Source organism: Protopterus annectens, chromosome 10.part0 (assembly GCF_019279795.1).
Source record: "Protopterus annectens isolate FY-2018-M chromosome 10.part0, PAN1.0, whole genome shotgun sequence".
NCBI lineage: Eukaryota > Metazoa > Chordata > Ceratodontiformes > Protopteridae > Protopterus > Protopterus annectens.
This window is the reverse complement of record NC_056744.1, coordinates 1,757,153,417-1,757,177,164: the sequence shown is the minus strand read 5'-3', so window position 1 is coordinate 1,757,177,164 and position 23,748 is coordinate 1,757,153,417. Positions and strand designations below refer to the sequence as shown.

The 23,748-nt window shown below is 40.1% G+C and overlaps 1 protein-coding gene across 1 annotated transcript in view; it reads right to left on the bottom strand.

Moving 5' to 3' along the window:
* LOC122813982 (programmed cell death 1 ligand 1-like) overlaps positions 1 to 23,748 on the bottom strand; it is a 302,867-nt gene that overhangs the window by 58,271 nt on the left and 220,848 nt on the right. The window contains exon 3 of the mRNA XM_044086549.1: positions 15,916 to 15,972. Within this exon, the coding sequence (XP_043942484.1) occupies positions 15,916 to 15,972 (57 nt within the window). The remainder of the gene's footprint in view (positions 1 to 15,915; positions 15,973 to 23,748) is intronic.

Sequence of the window (23,748 nt, the reverse complement as noted above, 5' to 3'; positions counted from 1 at the left end):
CCTCCCTTACCTCTGCTTTGGGATTCTACCCAAGTGTTAGGACTGCAGCAATGTGGGATGAAGAACATAGTACAGTTTTGTACCTACCATAAATGTAGATGTTCGAAGATCCACATTGCTGCAGTCCAATTTCCCTCCTTCCCTCTGTGTTTAGGGGTGGTTGTGTGGGTGGGGTTGTACTTTTGTAACTTTGTATATATTGTACATATACTTGGTACAGGAGTGTTTGGTGTTTTTTGGTTTTGGCCTTATCTTTTTAGGGTCTTCTGACATCTGGGGCAAGAAAAGACTGAGGATATGACGTCGGTCATGCGCATTTGTACCCTGACGTCCTGACGTCAGACTAATGCGCCTTGACCGACGTCAGCCTTATACTTTGGTATTCAGGCCGACTGGGACAGCGGACTACCCAAGTGTTAGGACTGCAGCAATGTGGATCTTCGAACATCTACATTTATGGTAGGTACAAAACTGTACTTTGTTTTTCTTGTTGCCTGGGGGGGGGGGTTCACCCTTTTGTGTGTAGTTATCATTCTCCTCGTTTCCTATTGTTGTTTTTGTTGTTGCCGGGGGTATCACACTTTTGTATATAGTTATCATTTTCCTTGTTTCCTATTGTTGTTTATGTTGTTGCCGGTGGGGGTGGGTTCACCCTTTTTTTATAGTTATCATTCTCATTGTTTCGTAGTGTTGTTTTTGTTGTTGGCCAGGGGGGTTCACCCTTTTGTATATAGTTATCATTCTCCTTGTTTCCTAGTGTTGTTTATGTTGTTGCTGGGGGGGGTTCACCCTTTTGTATATAGTTATCATTCTCCTTGTTTCCTAGTGTTGTTTTTGTTGTTGCCGGGGGGGGGGTGGGTTCACCATTTTGTATATCGTTATCATTCTCCTTGTTTCCTAGTGTTGATTTTGTTGTTGCCGGGGGGGGGGGTTCACCCTTTTGTATATAGTTATCATTCTCATTGTTTCCTAGTGTTGTTTTTGTTGTTGCCGGGAAGGGGGGGGTCACCCTTTTGTATATAGTTATAATTCTCCTTGTTTCCTAGTGTTGTTTTTGTTGTTGCCTGGGGGCGGGTTCACCCTTTTGTATATAGTTATAATTCTCCTTGTTTCCTAGTGTTGGTTTTGTTGTTGCCGAGGGGGGGGGGGTTCACCCTTTTGCATATAGATTTCATTCTCCTTGTTTCCTAGTGTTGTTTTTGTTGTTGCCGCGGGGGGGGGTTCACCCTTTTGTATATAGTTATCATTCTCCTTGATTCCTAGTGTTGTTTTTGTTGTTGTCGGGAGGAGGGTTCATCCTTTTGTATATAGTTATTATTCTCCTTGTTTCCTAGTGTTGTTTATATTGTTAGCGGGGGGGTTCACGCTTTTGTATATTGTTATCATTGTCGTGTCCTAGTGTTGTTTTTGTTGTTGCCGGGGGGGTTCACCCAATTGTATATAGGTATCATTCTACTTGTTTCCTAGTGTTGTTTTTGTTGTTGCGGGGGGGGGGGGTTCACCCTTTTGTATATAGTTATCATTCTCCTTGTTTCCTAGTGTTGTTTTTGTTGTTGCCTTGGGGGTTTCACACTTTTGTATATAGTTAGCATTCTCCTTGTTTCCTAGTGTTGTTTTTGTTGTTGCTGGGGGGGGCTTCACCCTTTTGTATATAGTTATCATCCTCCTTGTTTCCTAGTGTTGTTTTTGTTGTTGCCAGGTGGGGGGGGGTCACCCTTTTGTATATAGTTATCATTTTCCTTGTTTCCTAGTGTTGTTTTTGTTATTGCTGTGGGGGGGGTTCACCCTTTTGTATATAGTTATCATTCTCCTTGTTTCCTAGTGTTGTTTTTGTTGTTGCTTGGGGGGGGGGGTTCACCCTTTTGTATATAGTTATCATTCTCCTTGTTTCCTATTCTTGTTTATATTGTTGCCAGGGTGGGGTTCACCCTTTTTCATATAGTTATCATTCTCCTTGTTTCCTATTCTTGTTTATATTGTTGCCAGGGTGGGGTTCACCCTTTTTCATATAGTTATCATTCTCATTGTTTCCTAGTGATGTTTTTGTTGTTGCCTGGGGGGGGGGGGGGGGTTGGGTTCACCCTTTTGTATATAGTTATTATTCTCCTTGATGTTCTTCATCTCCCATTGCTGCAGTCCTGACATATGGGTATTCCGCTGTCCACCATCGGCCCGAATACCAAAGGGCTGGAACCAGCGTCGGTCATCGGCGCCCGAAACTGACATCAGTACGTGTCAGTACAAATGCGCATGACCGACGCCATAATCTCAGTCTTTCTTGCCGCATGGTCCTAAGCAGAAGCAGAATTTGCAAGTGCCATTCGGCGTTCTGGAATTGTCGGTTTTCGAGTTTCAGACTGGAGACCAAGTTGGGCTAAGTACCCCGTTGGGGACACTTTTGTCTTTTTCTTGCCTCAGTATTGACGGATGTCAGAAAAAGTTAATAACTGTATTTCTTGTGGGAAACAGATTCCTCATAGGGATTACCATTCACTCTGCATTCCTTGTTTAGGGCCTGAGCACGACGTTGTTGGGTGTCGCTTTTGTGCTACTTTTAACAAGCGTACTATTAAACGCCGGTTGGACTGTGCTAGGCTGGTGTTTGGTAAACGTTTTAATTATAACATGCCGCCGGATTCTCCGACTGGTTCTTCTAAGAAACGCAAAGAAAGTCTTTGCGGTCCAAACAGGATGAGGCGCCCACTCGGACGCGGTTCTGTAGTACCACTGGCTTCTTCAGCGGCTCCTTCTGAAAGTTTACCTGAGTCTCAAGGGGAGCCTTTGTTACTGCAGGAAGTGGCTTCTCCTGTGTTAGGCCAGGCTGAGGGTGCTTCTCTGATGTCAGTGGTTCCCTCCCTCATAGGGTAGTTAGGCCTCCTCCTTCTCAAAGCAGAGCCCATTCTAAGTCTAAGTCTGCCCTGCTGGTGCTAGTCCCCAGGGTCCAGCTCCTAGGAAGCACATGTTAAAGATGGCTGAAGATTTGATTACTTTAATTAGGGGTTCTATGCCCCCCCTGTGAAGAGGCCCAGGGTAGAGACAGAGTTGGAGGGTTTGGTTCAGTCTTCCAATGAGTCAGATTCCTCTGTAGAAGAACTTCAGGATTTCCTTCCTTATTCTGATTCGGAGGCTGAGGACTCTACTCCTCTAAGGCCCCTCCAGAAGATTTTTCTTTCTCTGAGACTTTGCATTCCATGAGGGAACATTTCAAATGGGAGGGCCAGGATTATTCTGATTCTCGTAAAAGACTAAGAGAATTCTTGTTTTTGCCTCAGCATAGGCCCTTGGCTATTCCCCCTGTACTGGATGTTGTTCAGGATGTGTTTTCTGAGGCTGCCCTTAACCCAGATTCTCTGCCTCCTGCCCCGGTTAAACCAGATAGATACTACAGGGTTCCGGAAGCTCACTAGTACTTATGTAAGAGTCCTTGGGCTGATCCAGAAACTATTACTCAAGGCCCCAAAGGGGTTAGGGCTTCTCTGGTTAGGAATCCAGTTCCTCTGGACAAGGATGCTAGGGCCCTGGATAGGTGGGGTAAAAAACTGTATACCTCTTCGACTTTGGCTATGAGAGCTTTAAATTGTCAGTTTCATATGCTCCGGTATCAAAATTATTTGCTGGGCCAATTGAAATGTAAAGCAGATGCTTTAGCTGAAGGTATTGAATGTAAGGAGCTTCAGGATTTAGTGCATGCTTCAGACCAAGTTGGTAAGCATTCTTTGCAGTGTGGTTTTGATGCTTTACAGGCTTCTTCCAGGGTGGCTGCTACTAGTTCAGTTATTCGTAGGCATGCTTGGCTTAAAGATCAGACCTTGTCAGAGCATGTTAAGACTCGAATTATGGATGCTCCTCTACAATCTGATGTTCTTTTTGGCCCTCCGGTAGAATCAGTTTTGAAAAAAATGGAGGAAAAGCTAAGTCTATGCAGACAGTTAAGGATTTTTACAGGTTCAGCCCCTAAGTTCAGTAGGAATTGGCCTGCTAAGGGATGGTCTTTCCCTCTTCGGATTATCAATCTAGGGCAGGTTGAGGCGAGGTAGAGGTAGGGCTTCCTCTCAGGGCCCTGTTACTTCTAGGTCTTTGAGTTCTTCTACCCCTTCTGCTGGGAGGGCAGGGGTCAGTCCTTTGGAAACAGACCCAATGACCCGTGTCTTCAGCTGCGGACTCTGCCTTGCTGGCAGCCCTCTAGGAGGAAAACAGAGACTTTTCAAAAGGAATCGGCATTTGGTTACTCAAGACAAATGGGTGTTGGACATAATAAATCGAGGCTACAAATTTTATTTTCATACATTCCCTCCTTTCAAAGGTATGCCGGATGTGCCTCGTCAGCAAAGACTGGAAGCACAGACTCAAATTTCTTCTCTGCTTCAGTTGGAAGCAATACAGGCAGTACCTTCTGCAGAAAGAGGCACAGGGTTTTATTCCCGTCTTTTCTTAGTGCCAAAGAAAGGAAATACTTGGAGACCAATTCTGGACTTGTCCATTCTAAATACCTTTCTGGAACTTCCAAAATTCAAGATGTTAACACTGCAACAGCTGTTACCTATGCTGGGCAAAGATCACTGGATGGTGACTCTGGATCTCAAGGAGGCCTATCTTCACATTCCTATCAGGCCCAGTTGCAGGAAATTCCTGAGATTTCGGAATGGGAATTTGCATTATCAGTTCTCTGCATTGCCCTTTGGCTTGTCTACTGCACCCAGGGTATTCACAAAAGTCCTGGCTCCAGTGATAGCTTTTCTCAGGCTACAAGGCATTCAAATTTATCCTTATCTGGATGACTGTTTGATTCTGGCTCAAGGCAAGCACGAACTTCTTCAACATCTGCAGTATGTAATGACAGTTTTAAGATGCCTAGGGTATTCTGTGAACTAAATAAAGTCCAGTCTAGTACCCTCACGAGAGATGTGTTTTCTGGGTGTGAAACTGAATACAGCTGCTCAGATGGCATTTCTTACCCCGGACAAACAAAGGAATCTTCACCTATACTTCCAACAGCTATCAGTAATGTCCAGGCTGACTGCAAGGACAGTCCTTCAAGCCTTGGGGTTCATGGCATCTTGCATTCTAGTACTTCCCAATGCCAGACTGCATATGAGGAAGCTACAATGGTATCTCAAAAGCGTGTGGACTCAACACTGCCACGATTTGGACACTGTCATTCGGATTCTACCTTGCATTCAGAGAGAATTTCTGTGGTGGGCTCAGGAATGTCACCTAAACAAGGGGCTCTCTGTGACCCAACCAGAGGCAAGTCAGATATTAACGACAGACGCCTGAGTCAGCCTGGGGAGCTCATTTCAGAGGAAAATGGATTCAAGACCTTTGGGCCCCAGAGCTACTTCACTTGCATATCAACATGAAAGAGATGCTGGCAGTTCAATTTGCTTTGGAAGGATTCAAAAGCCTACTTCAACCAGGACTGGTGTTGATTCGAACAGACAACACGACTGTCATGTGGTACATCAACAAGCAAGGGGAACTCATTCTTACCCTCTTTGCAGACAAGCAATGCTGTTATGGGAAACTGCTTTGAATCTGCACATCACTCTTCGAGCACAGTTTCTGCCAGGAGCACAAAATTCTTTAGCAGATGTTCTGAGCAGACAGATTGTGGATCCTCACGAATGGAAATTGGACCCTCAGGTATTTCTTCAGTTGACAATGGCTTGGGGAACTCCGGACATAGATCTGTTCGCTTCTCCTCTGAATTTCCAACTGCCACTGTTTTGCACAAGGCTATTTCATCCAAAAGCCTGGAAAATAGATGCACTATCCTTCAGTTGGAGCAACCTTCACGTATGCTTTTCCTCCTTTGCCTCTTCTTCCGAAGGTGCTGTTGAAAGTCAGGAGGGACAAACCTTGCATGATCCTTATCGCACCGGATTGGCCTCGTCAGCATTGGTACCCTCTGTTGAGGAGCTTAATTCAGGTACCACCTTGGCCATTACCACAGATTTCTCACTTATTGTCTCAGGAAAACAATCATTTTCTCAATGTCAAGGTGCAATCCCTACACCTGACAGCCTGGCGCATTCTGTTTTAGAGAAGGAGGACCTTCAGCTCCCTCAACAAGTTTTGGATGTTATTTTGGAAGCTAGGCGTCCTAGTACTCGAAAAGTTTATGCTGGTAAATGGAAGAGATTTTTTCTTTGGAGTTCAGCTAAAGGCTTTGATGTCGAATTGCCTATTTTGACTATTTTATTGGACAAGGGTTTGTCCTTCTCTTCTGTAAAAGTGCATGCTGCAGCTATTTCTGCTCACTATGATTGTGACCCTCCTTTATTTTCACATCCATTGGTTAAACAGTTTCTTAGAGGGGCAAAGAATATCAGACCCCCACGGAGGGCTCCTACTCCTACCTGGGATCTTAATTTTGTTTTGGAAAAGCTGACTCTGCCTCCTTTTGAACCTGCAGCTACAGCTGAATTGCAGTTGTTGTCCTGGAAGACTGCTTTTTTTATTGGCTGTTACTTCTGCTAGAAGGGTATCTGAATTACAGGCCCTCATGGCAGTGGAACCTTTTCTGATTTTTCACAATGACAGAGTTTCCTTACGTACTAATCCTACTTTTCTGCCTAAAGTGATTTCTAATGTGGCATTGAACCAATCTATACATTTGCCTACTTTTTATGCTAACCCCCAAAATGAAGGGGAAAAAGTTTTGCATTCTTTGGATGTACATAGGCAGTTGAGGTATTATTTGAGCAGAACCAGAGAGTTCAGAAGATCTCAACAATTATTTGTTTCTTTTGCTTTGACTTCACGAGGGAAAGCTGTCTCGAAACAAACTATTTCCAAGTAGATTGGCCATTGTATTGCTTTTTGTTACTCTCATCATGGAGAGGATGTTCTGGCTGGGATCAGGCCTCATTCTACTAGGGCTACGGCCACTTCTACTGCTTTTTTGAGAGGGGTAGCTACTAAAGACATTCTAGAAGCAGCTACTTGGAGTTCTGTACATACCTTTACAACGCATTATCATTTACCTCTTTATTCTAGGTCTAGGGCTGGGTTTGCCACTGCAATCTTACAGGGCATGTCTGCAGCTCCTAATGCTATTTAGTTGACCAGCCTCCCTTTTTTCCATTGCTCTGGGATTCTACCCATATGTCAGGACTGCAGCAATGGGAGGCGAACATAGTACAGTTTTCTACCTACCTTAAGTGTTCATGTTCGACCATCTCCATTCCTGCACTCCAATTTTCCTCCCTCCTTCCCCTTTTTCTTTTAGGTTGGGGTTTGGGTGGTGTTTTTGCATTCTGACGCCTGAGGCAAGAAAGACTGAGATTATGGCCGGTCATGCGCATTTGTACTGACACGCACTGATGTCAGTCTCGGCCGATGACCGACGCCAGTTCTAGCCCTTTGGTATTCGGGCGATGGTGGACAGCGGAATACCCATATGTCAGGACTGCAGCAATGGAGATCCTCGAACATCTACATTTATGGTAGGTACAAAACTGTACTTTTCCTAGTGTTGTTTATGTTGTTGCTGGGGGGGGGTTCACCCTTTTATATATAGTTATCATTCTCCTTGTATCCTAGTGTTGTTTTTGTTGTTGCCGGGGTGGGGGGTTCACCCTTTTGTATATAGATATCATTCTGCTTGTTTCCTAGTGTTGTTTTTGTTGGGGAGGGTCACCTTTTTGTATATATTTATCATTCTCCTTGTTTCCTAGTGTTGTTTTTGTTGTTGCTGGGGGCGGTCACCATTTTGTATATAGTTATCATTCTCCTTGTTTCCTAGTCTATTTTTTGTTGTTGCCGGGGGGGGGGTCACCCTTTTGTATATAGTCATCATTCTCCTTGTTTCCTAGTATTGTTTTTGCTGTTTCCGGGGGGGGGGGGTTCACCCTTTTGTATATAGTTATCATTCTCTTTGTTTCCTAGTGTTATTTTTGTTGTTGCCTGGGGGGTTTCACCCTTTTGTATATAGTTATCATTCTCCTTGTTTCCTAGTGTTGTTTTTGTTGTTGCCGGGGGGGGTTCACCCTTTTGTATATAGTTATCGATGTCCTTGTTTCCTAGTGTTATTTTTGTTGTTGCCGAGGGGGCTTCACCCTATTGTATATAGTTATCATCCTCCTTATTTCCTAGTGTTGTTTCTGTTGTTACCGGTGGGGGGGGTTCAACCTTTTGTATATAGTTATCATCCTCCTTGTTTCCTAGTGTTGTTTTTGTTGTTGCCTGGGGGGTTCACCCTTTTGTATTTAGTTATCATTCTCCTTGTTTCCTAGTGTTGTTTTTGTTGTTGCCAGGTGGGGGGGGTTTACCCTTTTGTATATAGTTATCATTCTCCTTGTTTCCTAGTGTTGTTTCTGTTATTGCCGGGGTCACCCTTTGTATATAGTTATCATTCTCCTTGTTTCCTAGTGTTTTTGTTGTTGCCGGGGTTCATCCTTTGTATATAGTTATCATTCTCCTTGTTTCCTAGTGTTGTTTATGTTGTTGTCGGGGGGGGGGTTCACCCTTTTTCATATAGTTATCATTCTCATTGTTTCCTAGTCATGTTTTTGTTGTTGCCGGGGTGGGTTCACCCTTTGTATATAGTTATTATTTTCCTTGTTTCCTAGTGTTGTTTATGTTGTTGCCAGGGGGGGGGGTTTCACCCTTTTATATATAGGTATCATTCTCCTTGTATCCTAGTGTTGTTTTTGTTGTTGCCGGGGTGGGGGATTCACCCTTTTGTATATAGATATCATTCTGCTTGTTTCCTAGTGTTGTTTTTGTTGTTTCCTGGGGGAGGGTCACCTTTTTGTATATATTTATCATTCTTCTTGTTTCCTAGTGTAGTTTTTGTTGTTGCTGGGGGGGGGGGGGTTCACCATTTTGTATATAGTTATCATTCTCCTTGTTTCCTAGTCTTGTTTTTGTTGTTGCCGGGGGGGGGGGTTCACCCTTTTGTACATAGTTATCATTCTCCTTGTTTCCTAGTGTTGTTTTTGCTGTTTCCGGGAGGGGGGGTCACCCTTTTGTATATAGTTATCATTCTCTTTGTTTCCTAGTGTTATTTTTGTTGTTGTCTGGGGGGTTTCACCCTTTTGTATATAGTTATAATTCTCCTTGTTTCCTAGTGTTGTTTTTGTTGTTGCCGGGAAGGGGGGGGTCACCATTTTGTATATAGTTATCATTCTCCTTGTTTCCTAGTGTTGTTTTTGTTGTTGCCGAGGGGGGGGTTCACCCTTTTGTATATAGTTATCATCCGCCTTGTTTCCTAGTGTTGTTTCTGTTGTTGCCGGGGTTCACCCTTTGTATATAGTTATCATTCTCCTTGTTTCCTAGTGTTTTTGTTGTTGCGGGGTCACCCTTTTTATATAGTTAGGATTCACCTTGCTTCCTAGTGTTGTTTTTGTTGTTGCAGGAGCAGCGGATCACCCTTTCGTATATAGTTATCATTCTCCTTGTTTCCTAGTGTTTTTTTTTGTTGTTGCCGGGGGGGGGTTCACCCTTCTGTATATAGTTATCATTCTCCTTGTTTCCTAGTGTTGTTTTTGTTGTTGCCGGGTGTTCACCCTTTTGTATATAGTTATCATTCTCCTTGTTTCCTAGTGTTGATTTTGTTATTGCCGGGGTGGATTCCTTTGTATATAGTTATCATTCTCCTTTTTTCCTAGTGTTGTTTTTGTTGTTGCCGAGGGGGGGTTCACCCTTTTGTGTATAGTTATCATTCTCCTTGTTTCCTAGTGTTGTTTATGTTGTTGCCAGGGGGGGGTTCACCCTTTTTTATATAGTTGTCATTCTCATTGTTTCCTAGTGATGTTTTTGTTGTTGCCCAGGGGGGTCCACCCTTTTGTATATAGTTATTATTCTCCTTGTTTCCTAGTGTTGTTTATGTTGTTGTCGGGGGGGTCTCCCTTTTGTATATAGTTATCATTCTCCTTGTTTCTTAGTGTTGTTTTTGTTGTTGCCGGGGGGGGGGTCACGATTTTGTATATAGTTATCATTCTCCTTGTTTTCTAGTGTTGTTTTTGTTTTTGCCGGGGGGGGGGTTCACCCTTTTTTATAGAGTTATCATTCTCCTTGTTTCCTAGTGTTGTTTTTGCTGTTGCCGGGGGGGGGGGTCACCCTTTTGTACATAGTTATTATTCTCTTTGTTTCCTAGTGTTGTTTTTGTTGTTGCCTGGGGGCGTTCACCCTTTTGTATATAGTTATCATTCTCCTCGTTTCCTGTTGTTTTTGTTGTTGCCTGGGGGTTTCACCATTTTGCATATAGTTTTCATTCTCCTTGTTTCCTAGTGTTGCTTTTGTTGTTGCTGGGAGGGGGGTTCTCCCTTTTGTATATAGTTATCATTCTCCTTGTTTCCTAGTGTTGTTTTTGTTGTTGCCGGGGGGGGGGGTTCACCCTTTTGCATATAGTTTTCATTCTCCTTGTTTCCTAGTGTTGTTTTTGTTGTTGCCTGGGAGGTTTCACCCTTTTGTATATAGTTATCATTCTCCTTGTTTCCTATTGTTGTTTATGTTGTTGCCAGGGGGGGTTCACCCTTTTTTATATAGTTATCATTCTCATTGTTTCCTAGTGATGTTTTCGTTGTTGCCCGGGGGGTGGGGTCACCCTTTTGTATATAGTTATTATTCTCCTTGTTTCCTAGTGTTGTTTATGTTGTTGTGGGGGGGGGGGGTTCACCCTTTTGTATATAGTTATCATTCTCCTTGTTTCCTAGTGTTTTTTGTTGTTGCTGGAGGGGGGGGGATTCACCCTTTTGTAAATAGTTATCATTCTCCTTGTTTCCTGGTATAAGTATTCAGGACGTTTTCTTCATTCTTGGACAAAATAACTTTATTTATTAGATTTATCCTTTGCTGACTGGGTAAATCCCACTAACTGTAGCTGTAATGCTACTGTGAATAATATTTGAACTGCTGAACCTTGTTTTCTTTCAGTAATTTTGTAAAGCATTATAAGGTGGATATTATTTTCAGGTTCAGGTCTTCTGTCACGGCTACTTTAATCTGTATTATATTAACATGATGCCCGTCATCCAGGAGAATTAGGCAGAGACTCAGTTACAAAAGATGGATCTCTTCTTATCAGACATGAAAGTGATGTCGCTATCATAATGCTGTAAAATACCATTTTCTGTAACATACCCTCCTTCCATCCACCATTTTAGTGTACAGATGTGGAGCTTTTTTCCCCCTCCTCTGTCTTTTTTCTTTTCCCGCCGCAGTGCTACCACATGAGAACGGAAAATGTGAGAGGATAGTGATGTGTAATGGGAAAGGGAAATGCTGAAGGCAGCTTGGAAAAGTTTCATCTTCAGAGCTGATATATTGTGTGTGATATTAAGTTATATCAGCTATGTGATATAATATATATGACTATATTTCTTCCTGTTATTGGGAACCCAGCTTTTTATTTCTGCTTGCTTCTCTATTTAACATTCCTTACTCTAGTAATCAAATGTCATGTTCTTCATCTCTCCATGTTATGTACTTCTTTATTCCTACCTACTTGTATACTCCCCAATTTTTATTTCCACTTGACCTCCACTTGAAAATCAGTCTCATATTTTGGTATTATGCCCTTTCTAACTAGGTCTCTCATAATTGCTACCTTGCATGTCATAAACATATTGCAATTTTCAGATCCTACTCTTTTAATTTTGTTTCCCACTATACCGATCTTCCTGGGGTCAATTAACACTCATTGTATAATCAATAAAAAACAGAAAATGACAGCATTGTTATATCAATAAGACCAGTTTACCATATAAAACTCATTTACTTGTTGTAATAGAAGCTATCACCTTGCACACCACTTGCTTACTCAGAATGACCTACGTAACCAGATATTGTAATTACTGCCATCTTGGCCTGAGTTTTACCTAAAAATGTCCCATGAACCAGTGTACGTGCTTGGTCAGTAAATAAATAAACTAGATATAATAAAGCTTCCTGCAGTTCTATCAGTTTCTACCTCTTCCCTTTATCTCTCAAAGGCATTTGACACAGTCTTCCAGTCTAAACAACTCAACAAGCTGACTACTCAGAACCTATCTAGAACCAACACCATTAAATACAATGTGCCAGATAGCAAACACATACTGTTCCTTCCTTCCTCTTAGCATAAGTGTCCCTCAAGGCTCTGTATTGGACAACTGGCTGTTTAATACATTTGCCAATGACCTACATATTGGTTCCATCCACTCCATCACTTATTCAGTATGTAGATGACAACACCCAAGTTTGCTCTTCCCCATTCATTAATGAATTGCAAATCAAAGCCAGGTATCATACTCCTCAACTGACCTGTGGCTCCAACAACATGACCTAATACACTTAATAATCATACTCCTCAACTGACCTGTGGCTCCAACAACATGACCTAATACACTTAATAATCATACTCCTCGACTGACCTGTGGCTCCAACAACATGACCTAATACACTTAATGTTTAAAAAAAAGTCAAGCTCTTCTTACCTGGATCCAGTCTTGTCAGACATGCTTTCCAGGACCTATTCCAGCAATATTATCTTGGATATTGTCCTAAATATCAAACTATTTGGAGTTACCCTGTACAATAAATTAAAATTTGACCTCCATAAATCCACGTACAATAAATTCAAATTTGACCTCCATATATCCCCCAAGGTCATAAAAATCATCAAAAGCTAGATGCCTTGCACAGACTCAAAACCTATCTCACAAGACAAGTGTAAAAGAGTACAAGCAGTACTTAACTCCTACTCAGTCTATTTTAAGCTGCCCATTCTGTGCTAGCGTTCATACTACTCAACAACAAAGACTAGAACAATGCTACAACAAAATAGTAAACTTTGCCTTCGATCTCCCTAGTAGAACTCACCACAGCACTATTCTACATAAAAGCAACTGGATGGAATTTGTCAGCTTTGTTCAGTACACTCAGTTGAAGGCAGCCCACTCTATACCGCATCACCCACCCAAATGTCTTTCTCTGATCTCACAGATGAACTGGTATTGTCCCGTAAGAGAACTCTGATCTAAAGGACAATACCTGGCCTACCAGGCAAGGCCTGACATACACATGTTAAATCCCTGTACTCATGCCATGTTGCCAAGTCTGCAACCAGATGCAATCTGCCCTCAGAGAACCCCAGACTGAAAACAGTTCCAAGAAAAATCTCCACACTTGTCTCCTTAATCTAAGGTCTGCCATTGCTTTTCTACTCTTTGATAATCAGTTGTCCCCCCCCCCCAACTATTCCTCTCAAACAGAATTTCTACTAAAATTTTAATAAATGTTGATGTGAACCCTTGTTTTGTAACCTTGATCATGGAGATTAAGAGTGCTGTTCCTCCTCACCCACATTTGCACTCATTCCTCTGTATGTTTACACATTTTACCATTTTTGGATTTGTTAACATCTAACTCTTGATCACTTTCTCTTCTTGTACTCCTGCTCCCACTCTTTTACATCTGGCTTATGCCCGAAAAATTCCTTGTTCTATGCAATCCCCCATTTTTTTATTTTTTCTTCTTTGACAGTGCTACTTATCACACACACCAAGACACATAGGTTTGTAGGTTCATAGATTAGTACCAGGCTAAGTGCTCTTGTGGGCCATTTTAAGTCGAGCCAATTATCCCATCTGAGAATCAAACCCAAACCTTGTGTCTTTAATGTAAGCATCTTAACCATTATGCCAACCACCTAACTCTAGTCTGTGCTGAATCAATAATCTCTATATTTCAAATATGTTTTATACTTACAAAGTGACTACTATAATTTCTTTGTAAATCCTTCTCTCACTAAATATGTTTTTTGGAGCTTTTCCCCCCATACATCTGTTGAAAAAGGACTTGTATGACCATTTTAGTCCTTCCTGATAACCAAATGCAAAATTAAAAAAGTAACTAACTAACTAAAATTCTCTTACTTTTAATAACTAACTAACTAACTAACTAACTAACTAACTAACTAACTAACTAACTAACTAACTAACTAACTACTGACTAACTAACTAACTAAATTCAGTTCTCTTACTTTTACCAAGACATAGGGCAGCATCAAAACCAGAAATTCAAGAAAGAACCCAAGTTTAAAATTTCATCTGAAGTATTTGGGCATGTAATAAGTAAATATGCAAGGAGTTCCCATGTACTGCACTTAGATGGCAGTGTTTTAGTTACTTATTCATTCCACACCTGAGACTAGAACCCACAATCTTCCTGTACAATGACAGATGTGTTACCAACAAGGTCATTCTGACTTTCATAACAAGAAGTATAGAGAGAAAATGATTTATGTCATATTATTGTGTATGACATTCGGCTGATAATAAAAGGGTTAGGGACTGTTCTAGGCACACTGACCTTTGTCTCATTTTGCTAATAATTTTTGAGCATTTTCATGGAAGGTAAGAGTTCCTAATATATACTCAAAGGTGCAATCCTTCAAATGTGTCTTGATTGAATTTGAAAGCATGAAACAGCAAAATAACAAAACGGCATATAAACGATTTCTTTCCCAGGGAAAAAAATCGCTGTTCCGAGTGTTCAGGAGTGTAAGCTTTCACTTGCATGGGGTTGATAAATCAGTGTTCGCTTTTTTAAGCATTCACTGATTTAATATAGACCCAAAGGTGAGTGGTCAGGCATTTCTGAGACCATCTGATAGCTGGTTCTATAATGTGGGACCTAAAGAATAGAAAACCCTTTGCCTATGGAAAATGTGTAGGATGATGCCACCTTTGTTTTTGATACCTTAATTATTAATGGAAATGGGTTGGCTTGTTGAGGATGGTAGTCATGGCCTAGAGCTTGTGAATTTGCATTAGCTGAAACAGAGTCAGTCAGCAGAGCACCACAAGGAACGTGGTTCTCTCCTGTTTATAGGCTGATGATGTGATAGTTTTAGAGTGATCAGAGACAGCGTTATGTTGCTCACAGGTTCCATTTTGTGCAAGGGCATTCTCATGTCCAGTTTGTTCAAATAGGCTATTTTTGATTGGGTTATTATAAGAAAGGGGGTTAGCAGTCTAGTGACTTTAGAGCAGATTCAGAGCTTTTTAAGGCCTTGTTTATTGGGGCTTTTACATGTGCAATACATAAGAGGGAAGGATTCTGAGTTCTAAGTAACAGAATTTTTAGATTTCACCGCCGACACTTCAACTTCTGGCTGTTGTTTTTATAAAAAAGATGTTCTTCAGAAATGACTACATGCTAAATAGCAGGGTTTTCTTTTTGGAGGTTTTCATAGTTAGGTGTTTGAGGAATAACACCTGGATAAAGTCATATTGAAGTACAGTATGTATTCCTTACTGATTTGTAAAGATAATAACTGCATAACCAGTTGCTGAGAATGAAGTAACAGTTAATGGAAAATTACTGATTAACAGTGAAAGTAGTTAGGAGGGGCAAGGAGTGAGAGATCCTGCAAGTGACAGCATGTAGCCTTCAGAGGGCTTTTACATGTTACTAGACCTAAATAGTTATTCAAATAGTAAATCATGGTTTTGTGGAACATCTAGGAACTTGTTGAAGTCGGAAGAACAGGCTGGCACTCTTCAGTACTTTCTTTAAGACTATAAATATTTCACCTTTTTAGGAATCCTTTATCCGTACATTTTGAGGATAATATCTGCCCAGAAAACAATCGTAGTCCTGAATCCTGTTCTGAAGACATAGGAACTGAATGGCATGACAATGATAAGGTCACTTTAAAGATGTTATGGTTTGGGCATCACTTTTAAAAACAAAATAAATTTTACTGACAAAGTCTAGATTGGTTAACAATGGCAAACTAAAGTTAAGACAACACACACTGCCACATTGAGTATTTCCTAAATTTCACTGGCACTCACAGAAGATTCTCATAGCATCAGGTGCAAAAGAAAGGTTACCTGTACTGTTCTGTCTTTCGTGGATGTTTTAAGTTATACAAAAACAGCATCAAAAGTGACACGGTCTTAGACAAAATCATACTCTTACCATCATCATAGTCAGGATCAACAAAATCTGTTGGAATGTATGCGGTCGGTGGAGGATCTGCATAAAATAATGTATAAAATTGTTTAGGAACAGGTGTTCTTTACAGACTGGCTTTTCATATTTCAAAGACAGAAGAGTTAATAAGCATTGATGGAGAGCAGAAAAGGAAAACTCATTTCTATCAACATTATTTCTATCAACATGTGCTCCTTTTAAATAAAACAATAAAAGGAAAACTCATTTCTATCAACATGTGCTCCTTTTAAATAAAACGATAAAAGGAAAACTCATTTCTATGAACATGTGCTCCTTTTAAATAAAATGATAAAAGGAAAACTCATTTCTATCAACATGTGCTCCTTTTAAATAAAGCGATAAAAGAAAAACTCATTTCTATCAACATGTGCTCCTTTTAAATAAAACGATAAAAGGAAAACTCATTTCTATCAACATGTGCTCCTTTTAAATAAAGCGATAAAAGAAAAACTCATTTCTATCAACATGTGCTCCTTTTAAATAAAATGATAAAAGGAAAACTCATTTCTATCAACATGTGCTCCTTTTAAATAAAACAATAAAAGGAAAACTCATTTCTATCAACATGTGGTCCTTTTAAATAAAACGATAAAAAGAAAACTCATTTCTATCAACATGTGCTCCATTTAAATAAAGCGATGAAAGTAACACTGGACTTGTAGCAGTCCTGGTGCAGTGTTAACTTATAGACTGAAACAGAAAAATTACCCATGCAAGGTTTAGTTGAATTATTTAAAGTGATACAGAGACAAAGTAATTCTAGAGAGATAACTGTTTAATAATTAAAGTAAAATAAAGATAAGCAGATAATAATGTGGCTGTAAAATATTTAATTGAAAACAACAAGCTTTCTTATTAAAAATATACTTCATCAGGTGCATCAAGAACATTCCCACCAAAGAACATTTAAATACTGTATAGTCAATAAATAAATTAAATTAATTAATTATTCATTTGGTCAAAACAATTAGTGATATAAACCACGTAACTGTAAAACAGGTTTTACAGAACATGATTCATTTAAACCTGGCACATTCAGACCATTAAGACATACAATCCATTTAAATTTTAAAATCATAATTAATAGCTACAATATCATTCACTCTACAAATTGCAGAATTAATAGTTTGTAAAGCACTAAATTTAAAACCATGTGCATCACCATATTAATCCACATGCTTTGCCACAAATTAGCTAAAACTCCCTTTCTAATAATATGTTGAAAAGAAATACAGCAATATTACCTCTTTTTTCAACATCTTGTAACAGGGGATGTTTTTAATATAAATTGTATTGCTGATTGTGACTCTTCAGACCTGGATTATGTCATGACTTGAACTTTATGTGCACATGTAACCTTCACATTTCCTCCTTTCAAAGCTCACTCATTCAATACGCTTATGATTCCACCATTTTCTCCTCCTCCTCCTCCAACAACCTCCAACATCTCTTAAAAATAACACAAGATGCCTTCAAATATATTGAACCTTTGGCTAAATGAAGCACATTTGTTAGTCAATTCCAATAAAAGTAAATTTCTGTTGTTTACACCAAAAGCACTTTGACATGATTTCAAAATATACTCGTAAAACAATATAGAGATTGAAACTGTAACTCAGGCAAAGTTATTTGGTCTCACCATACATGATGAACTCGCTTTTGAGCAACATATACTTAATGCCATTAAAAAACACATTTCAAACTGGGACAACTTTACAGACACAAACATTTCATGGACGAACTTTCCAGAATAACACTTGTCAATACCTTCTTGCTTCCCTTCATCCTGCATGGGGCCCCATTTTCCCCAACCTTCATATGTTCCTAAAGAATAAGCTTCACTCATACTATTACAAAATAGCTAAATTTGCCACAGGTTTATCTAACAATTCATACCACTGTTATGCTCTTAATGAATTAAACTGACTTAAATTCCCCCATCATCTTTATTTTGTACAGTTATCTCTTGCACACAAAATAAGATACAAACCAGATATCTGCCCATCTAAAAATCTATCTTACAGTCCTACACCTCATGCAGAAGTCTCTGTTCCACTAACAAACAGCTTTTAACTGTATACAAACCTAACAAAAGAGATGGTCACAATCTCTACTCCTATAGCAATGCAAACCTATGGAATGCCTTGCCTGCGAATATAGTGCCTTAGATACCTTTAAGACTTTCAGGCTTACACTAAAAATGTACCTTCTCAGCACTCATACTTGCCCTTGTTCCTTAACGAATGATAACTACAATTAATTCCATGTCTCTCAACTGTCTTCCTTCTCCACCTGCTTCTTACTCTTCATCTCTTTCTCCCTGCCCCTTCTCCTTTTACCCCAAATTTCTGCTTTAGACTCTATCTCCCAGTTTCTCCTCTTCTCGCTTCTGTTTCCTTTTATCCACCTCCCTACCTTTTTAACTTACATACTAACTATATCTTGCTTCTCCTTAGTAAATCTCTTACAGTATTGTACTCCCATACCATACAGATTAACTATCATGCTAACCTCTTTTTCTTAACCCAAAAGCTGATTCTTTCTCTATTCCTTTAAATATATGACTATCCTTATCTAACATACTCCTATACCCCTTATATTCTATTTTCATCTGTCCTACCACCTTATACTTATTTTTTTATTAATATTCTTCAACTTTAATACACAAAACCACAATCAGTGTACACCATATTTACGTATTATTATTGTCTGTTCTTCTAGTAGTGTATAGTACCAACGTAGAATTTAGACATGTCCTGAATTACTGAACGATATCACCCGTCTACATTATTTAAATTGTATAATGTCTGCAAATTGTATAAATGTCTATAAATTGTACAAATCTCTGTATTTGTTGCAGCTTTTCTCCGAGAGCCTCCGCTGAAAATGGGTCTCTGATCCAGTCAGACTTTCTCAGTCACCAAATGTCAATAAATAAATAAATAAACCGTTGTTCACCTTTCTATATTGGAAAAACTAAAAGATGTCTGAAAGAGAGGATTTACCATCATGCATAGTTTCACCCTACTCTGTGATATCACCTTACTAATCCTGACCCGGCCAGTGTTACCCCCAAGAATTCTTTTCACAAGTTCCTTGCTTCAGAATTTATTTCTCTACTTCATCCCTGCAGCAAAAGAATCCCTACCTATCATTGCCATCCCAGCATAATCAATACACAAATTCCTTAGTAACTTGACTTTCTCTGTTCTGGAGCTCATTACATCATTGTCAACTTCCATTTTCAATAGACAAATTCCTTAGTAAACAGACTTTCTCTGTTCTGGAGCTCATCACATCATTGCCAACCCCCATTATCAATACACAAATTCCTTAGTAACCAGACTTTCTCTGTTCTGGACCTCATCACATCATTGCCAACCCCCATAATCAATACACAAATTCCTTAGTAATCAGACTTTCGCTGTTCTGGAGCTCGTCAGATCATTGCCAACCCCCATTATCAATACACAAATTCCTTAGTAACCAGACTTTCTCTGTTCTGGAGCTCATCACATCATTGCCAACCCCCATAATCAATACACAAATTCATTAGTAACCAGATTTTCTCTGTTCTGGAGCTCATCACATAATTGCCAACCCCCATTATCAATACACAAATTCCTTAGTAACCAGACTTTCTCTGTTCTGGAGCTCATCACATCATTGCCAACCCCCATTATCAATACACACATTCCTTAGTAACCAGACTTTCACTGTTCTGGAGCTCATCACATAATTGCCAACCCCATAATCAATACACAAATTCCTTAGTAACCAGACTTTCTCTGTTCTGGAGATCATCACATCATTGCCAACCTCCATAATCAATACACAAATTCCTTAGTAACCAGACTTTCTCTGTTCTGGAGCAAATCACATCATTGCCAACCCCCATTATCAATACACAAATTCCTTAGTAACTAGACTCTCTCTGTTCTGGAGCTCATCACATCATTGCCAACCCCCATAGTCAATACACAAATTCCTTAATAATCAGGCTTTCTCTGTTCTGGAGCTCATCACATCATTGCCAACCCACATAATCAATATAAAAAAATTCCCTAGTAACCAGACTTTCTCTGTTCTGGAGCTCATCACATCATTGCCAACCCCCATTATCAATGCAAAAATTCCTTAGTAACCAGACTTCCTCTTTTCTGGAGCTCATCACATCATTGAAAACCCCCATTATCAATACACAAATTCCTTAGTACCCAGACTTCCTCTGTTCTGGAGCTGAACACATCAATGCCAACTCCCATTATCAATACACAAATTCATTAGTAACCAGACTTCCTCTGTTCTGGAGCTCACCACATCATTTCCAACCCCCATTATCAATACACAAGTTCCTTAGTAACCAGAATCCGTCTGATCTGGAGCTCATCACGTCATTGCCAACTCCCCATAATCAACACACAAATTCCTTAGTAACCTCACTTCCTCTGTTCTGGAGCTCATCACATCATTGCCAACCCCCATTATCAATACACAAAATCCTTAGTAACCAGACTTTCTCTGTTCTGGAGCTCATCACATAATCAATACACAAATTAATTAGTAAAGCTCATCACATCATTGCCAACCCCCATTATCAATACACAGATTCCTTAGTAACCAGATTTCCTCTGTTCTGGAGCTCATCACATCATTGCCAACCCCCATTATCAATACACAAATTCCTTAGTAAACAGAATTTCTCTGTTCTGCAGCTCATCACATCATTGCCAACCCTCCCATTATCAATACACAAATTCCTTAGTAACCAGACTTTCTCTGTTCTGGAGTTCATCACATCATTGCCAACCCCCATTATCAATACACAAATTCCTTAGTAACCAGATTTCCTCTGTTCTGGAGCTCATCACATCATTGCCAACTCCCCAAAATCAATACACAAATTCCTTAGTAACCAGACTTTCTATGTTTTGGAGCTCATCACATCATTGCCAACCCCCATTATCAATACATAAATTCCTTAGTAACCAGACTTTCTCCGTTCTGTAACTCATCACATCATTGCCAACCCCCATAATCAATAAAAAAATCCTTAGTAACCAGACATTCTCTGTTCTGGAGCTCATCACATCATTGCTAACCCCCATTATCAATACACAAATTCCTTAGTAACCAGACGTTCTCTGTTCTGACGCTCATCACATCATTGCCAACCCCCATTATCAATACACAAATTCCTTAGTACCCAGCCTTCCTCTGTTCTGGAGCTCAGCACATCATTGCCAACTCTCCATAATCAATACACAAATGCCTTAGTAACCAGACATCCTCTGTTCTGGAGCTCAAAACATTATTGACAACCCCCATTATCAATACACAAATTCTGTAGTAACCAGACTTACTCTGTTCTGGAGCTCATTACATCATTGCCAACCCCTATAATCAATTCGCAAATTCCTTAGTAACCAGACATCCTCGGTTCTGGACCTCATCACATCATTGCCATCCCCCCATAATAATTACTCAAATTCCTTAGTAACCAGACTTCCTCTGTTCTCTAGCTCATCACATCATTGCCAACCCCCATTATCAATACACAAATTCCTTAGTAACCAGACTTTCTCTGTTCTGGAGCTGATCACATCATTGCCACCCCCCATTATCAATACACAAGTTACTTAGTAACCAGACTCTTTCTATTCTGGAGCTCATCACATCATTCCCAACCTCCATAATCAATACACAAATTCCTTAATAACCAGACTTTCTCTGTTCTGGAACTCATCACATCATTGCCAACCCCAATTATCAATACAAAGTTGCTTAGTAACCAGACGTTCTCTGTTCTGGAGCTCATCACATCATTGCCAACCCCAGTTATCAATACACAAATTCCTTATTACCCAGACTTCCTCTGTTCTGGAGCTCATCACATCATTGCCGACTCCCCATAATCAATATACAAATTCCTTAGTAACAAGACTTCCTCTGTTCTGGAGCTCATAACATTATTGCCAACCCCCATTATCAATACACAAATTATTTAGTAACCAGACTTCCTCTGTTCTGGAGCTCATCACATCATTACCACCCCCCTATAATCAATACACAAATTCCTTAGTAACCAGACTTCCTCTGTCCTGGAGCTTATCACATCGTTGCCAACCCCATAATCAATGCGCAAATTCCTTAGTAACCAGACATCCTCGGTTCTGGACCTCATCACATCATTGCCAACCCCCATTATCAATACACAAATTCCTTAGTAATCAGACTTCCTCTTTTTTGGAGCTCATCACATCTTTGCCAACCCCCATTATCAATGCACAAATTCCTTAGTATCCAGACTTCCTCTGTTCTGGAGCTCATCACATCATTGCCAACCCCTATAATCACTACACAAAATCTAAAGTAACCAGACTTTCTCTGTTCTGGAGCTCATCACATCATTGCCTGCCCCCTTTATCAATACACAAATTCCTTAGTAACTAGACTCTCTCTATTCTGGAGCTCATCACATCATTGCCAACCCCCATAATCAATACAAAACTTCCTTAATAACCAGGCTTTCTCTGTTCTGGAGCTAATCACATCATTGCCAACCCCCATAATCAATATAAAAAAATTCCATAGTAACCAGACTTTCTCTGTTCTGGAGCTCATCACATCATTGCCAACCCCCATTATCTATAGACAAATTCATTAGTAACCAGTCTTTGTCTGTTCTGGAGCTCAATCACATCATTGTCACCTCCCCATAATCAATACACAAATTCCTTGGTAACTAGACTTACTCTGCTCAGGAGCTCATCACATCATTGCCAACCCCCCATAAGCAATACACAAATTCCTTAGTAACCAGACTTCCTCGATTCTGCACCTCATCACATCATTGCCATCCCCCCATAATCAATACACAAATTCCTTAGTAAGCAGACTTCCTCTGTTCTGGAGCTCTTAGCATCATGGCCAACCCCCCCCCCCCCATAATCAATACACAAGTTCCTTAGTAACCAGACTTTCTCTGTTCAGGAGCTTTTCACAACATTGCTATCCCCCTATAGTCAATACACAAATTCCATAGTAACCAGACTTCCTCTGTTCTGGAGCTCATCACATTAGTGCCAACCACTCATAGCCAATACGCAAATTCCTTAGTAACCAGACATCCTCTGTTCTGGAGCTCATAACATTATTGCCAACCCCCATTATCAATACTCAAATTCTTTAGTAACCAGACTTCCTCTGTTCTGGAGCTCATCACATCATTGCCAACCCCCATTATCAATACACAAATTCCTTAGTAACCAGACTTTCTTTGTTCTGGAGCTCATCACATCATTGCCAACCCCCATTATCAATACAGAAATTCCTTAGTAACCAGACTTTCTTTGTTCTGGAGCTCGTCACATCATTGTCAACCCCCATTATCAATACACAAATTCCTTAGTAACCAGACTTTCTCTTTTCTGGAGCTCATCACATCATTGCCAACCCCCATTATCAATGCACAAATTCCTTGGTAACCAGACTTTTTCTGTTATGGAGCTCATCACATCATTGCCAACCCCCATTATCAATACACAAATTCCTTAGTAACCAGACTTTCTCTGTTCTGGAGTTCATCACATTGTTGCCAACCCCCATTATCAATACACATATTCCTTAATAACCAGACTTTCCCTGTTCTGGAGCTCATCACATCATTGCCAACCCCGATTATCAATACACAAATTATTTAGTAACCAGACTCTCTCTGTTCTGGAGCTCATCACATCATTGTCAAGCTCCATAACCAATACACAAATTCCTTAATAACCAGACTTTCTCTGTTCT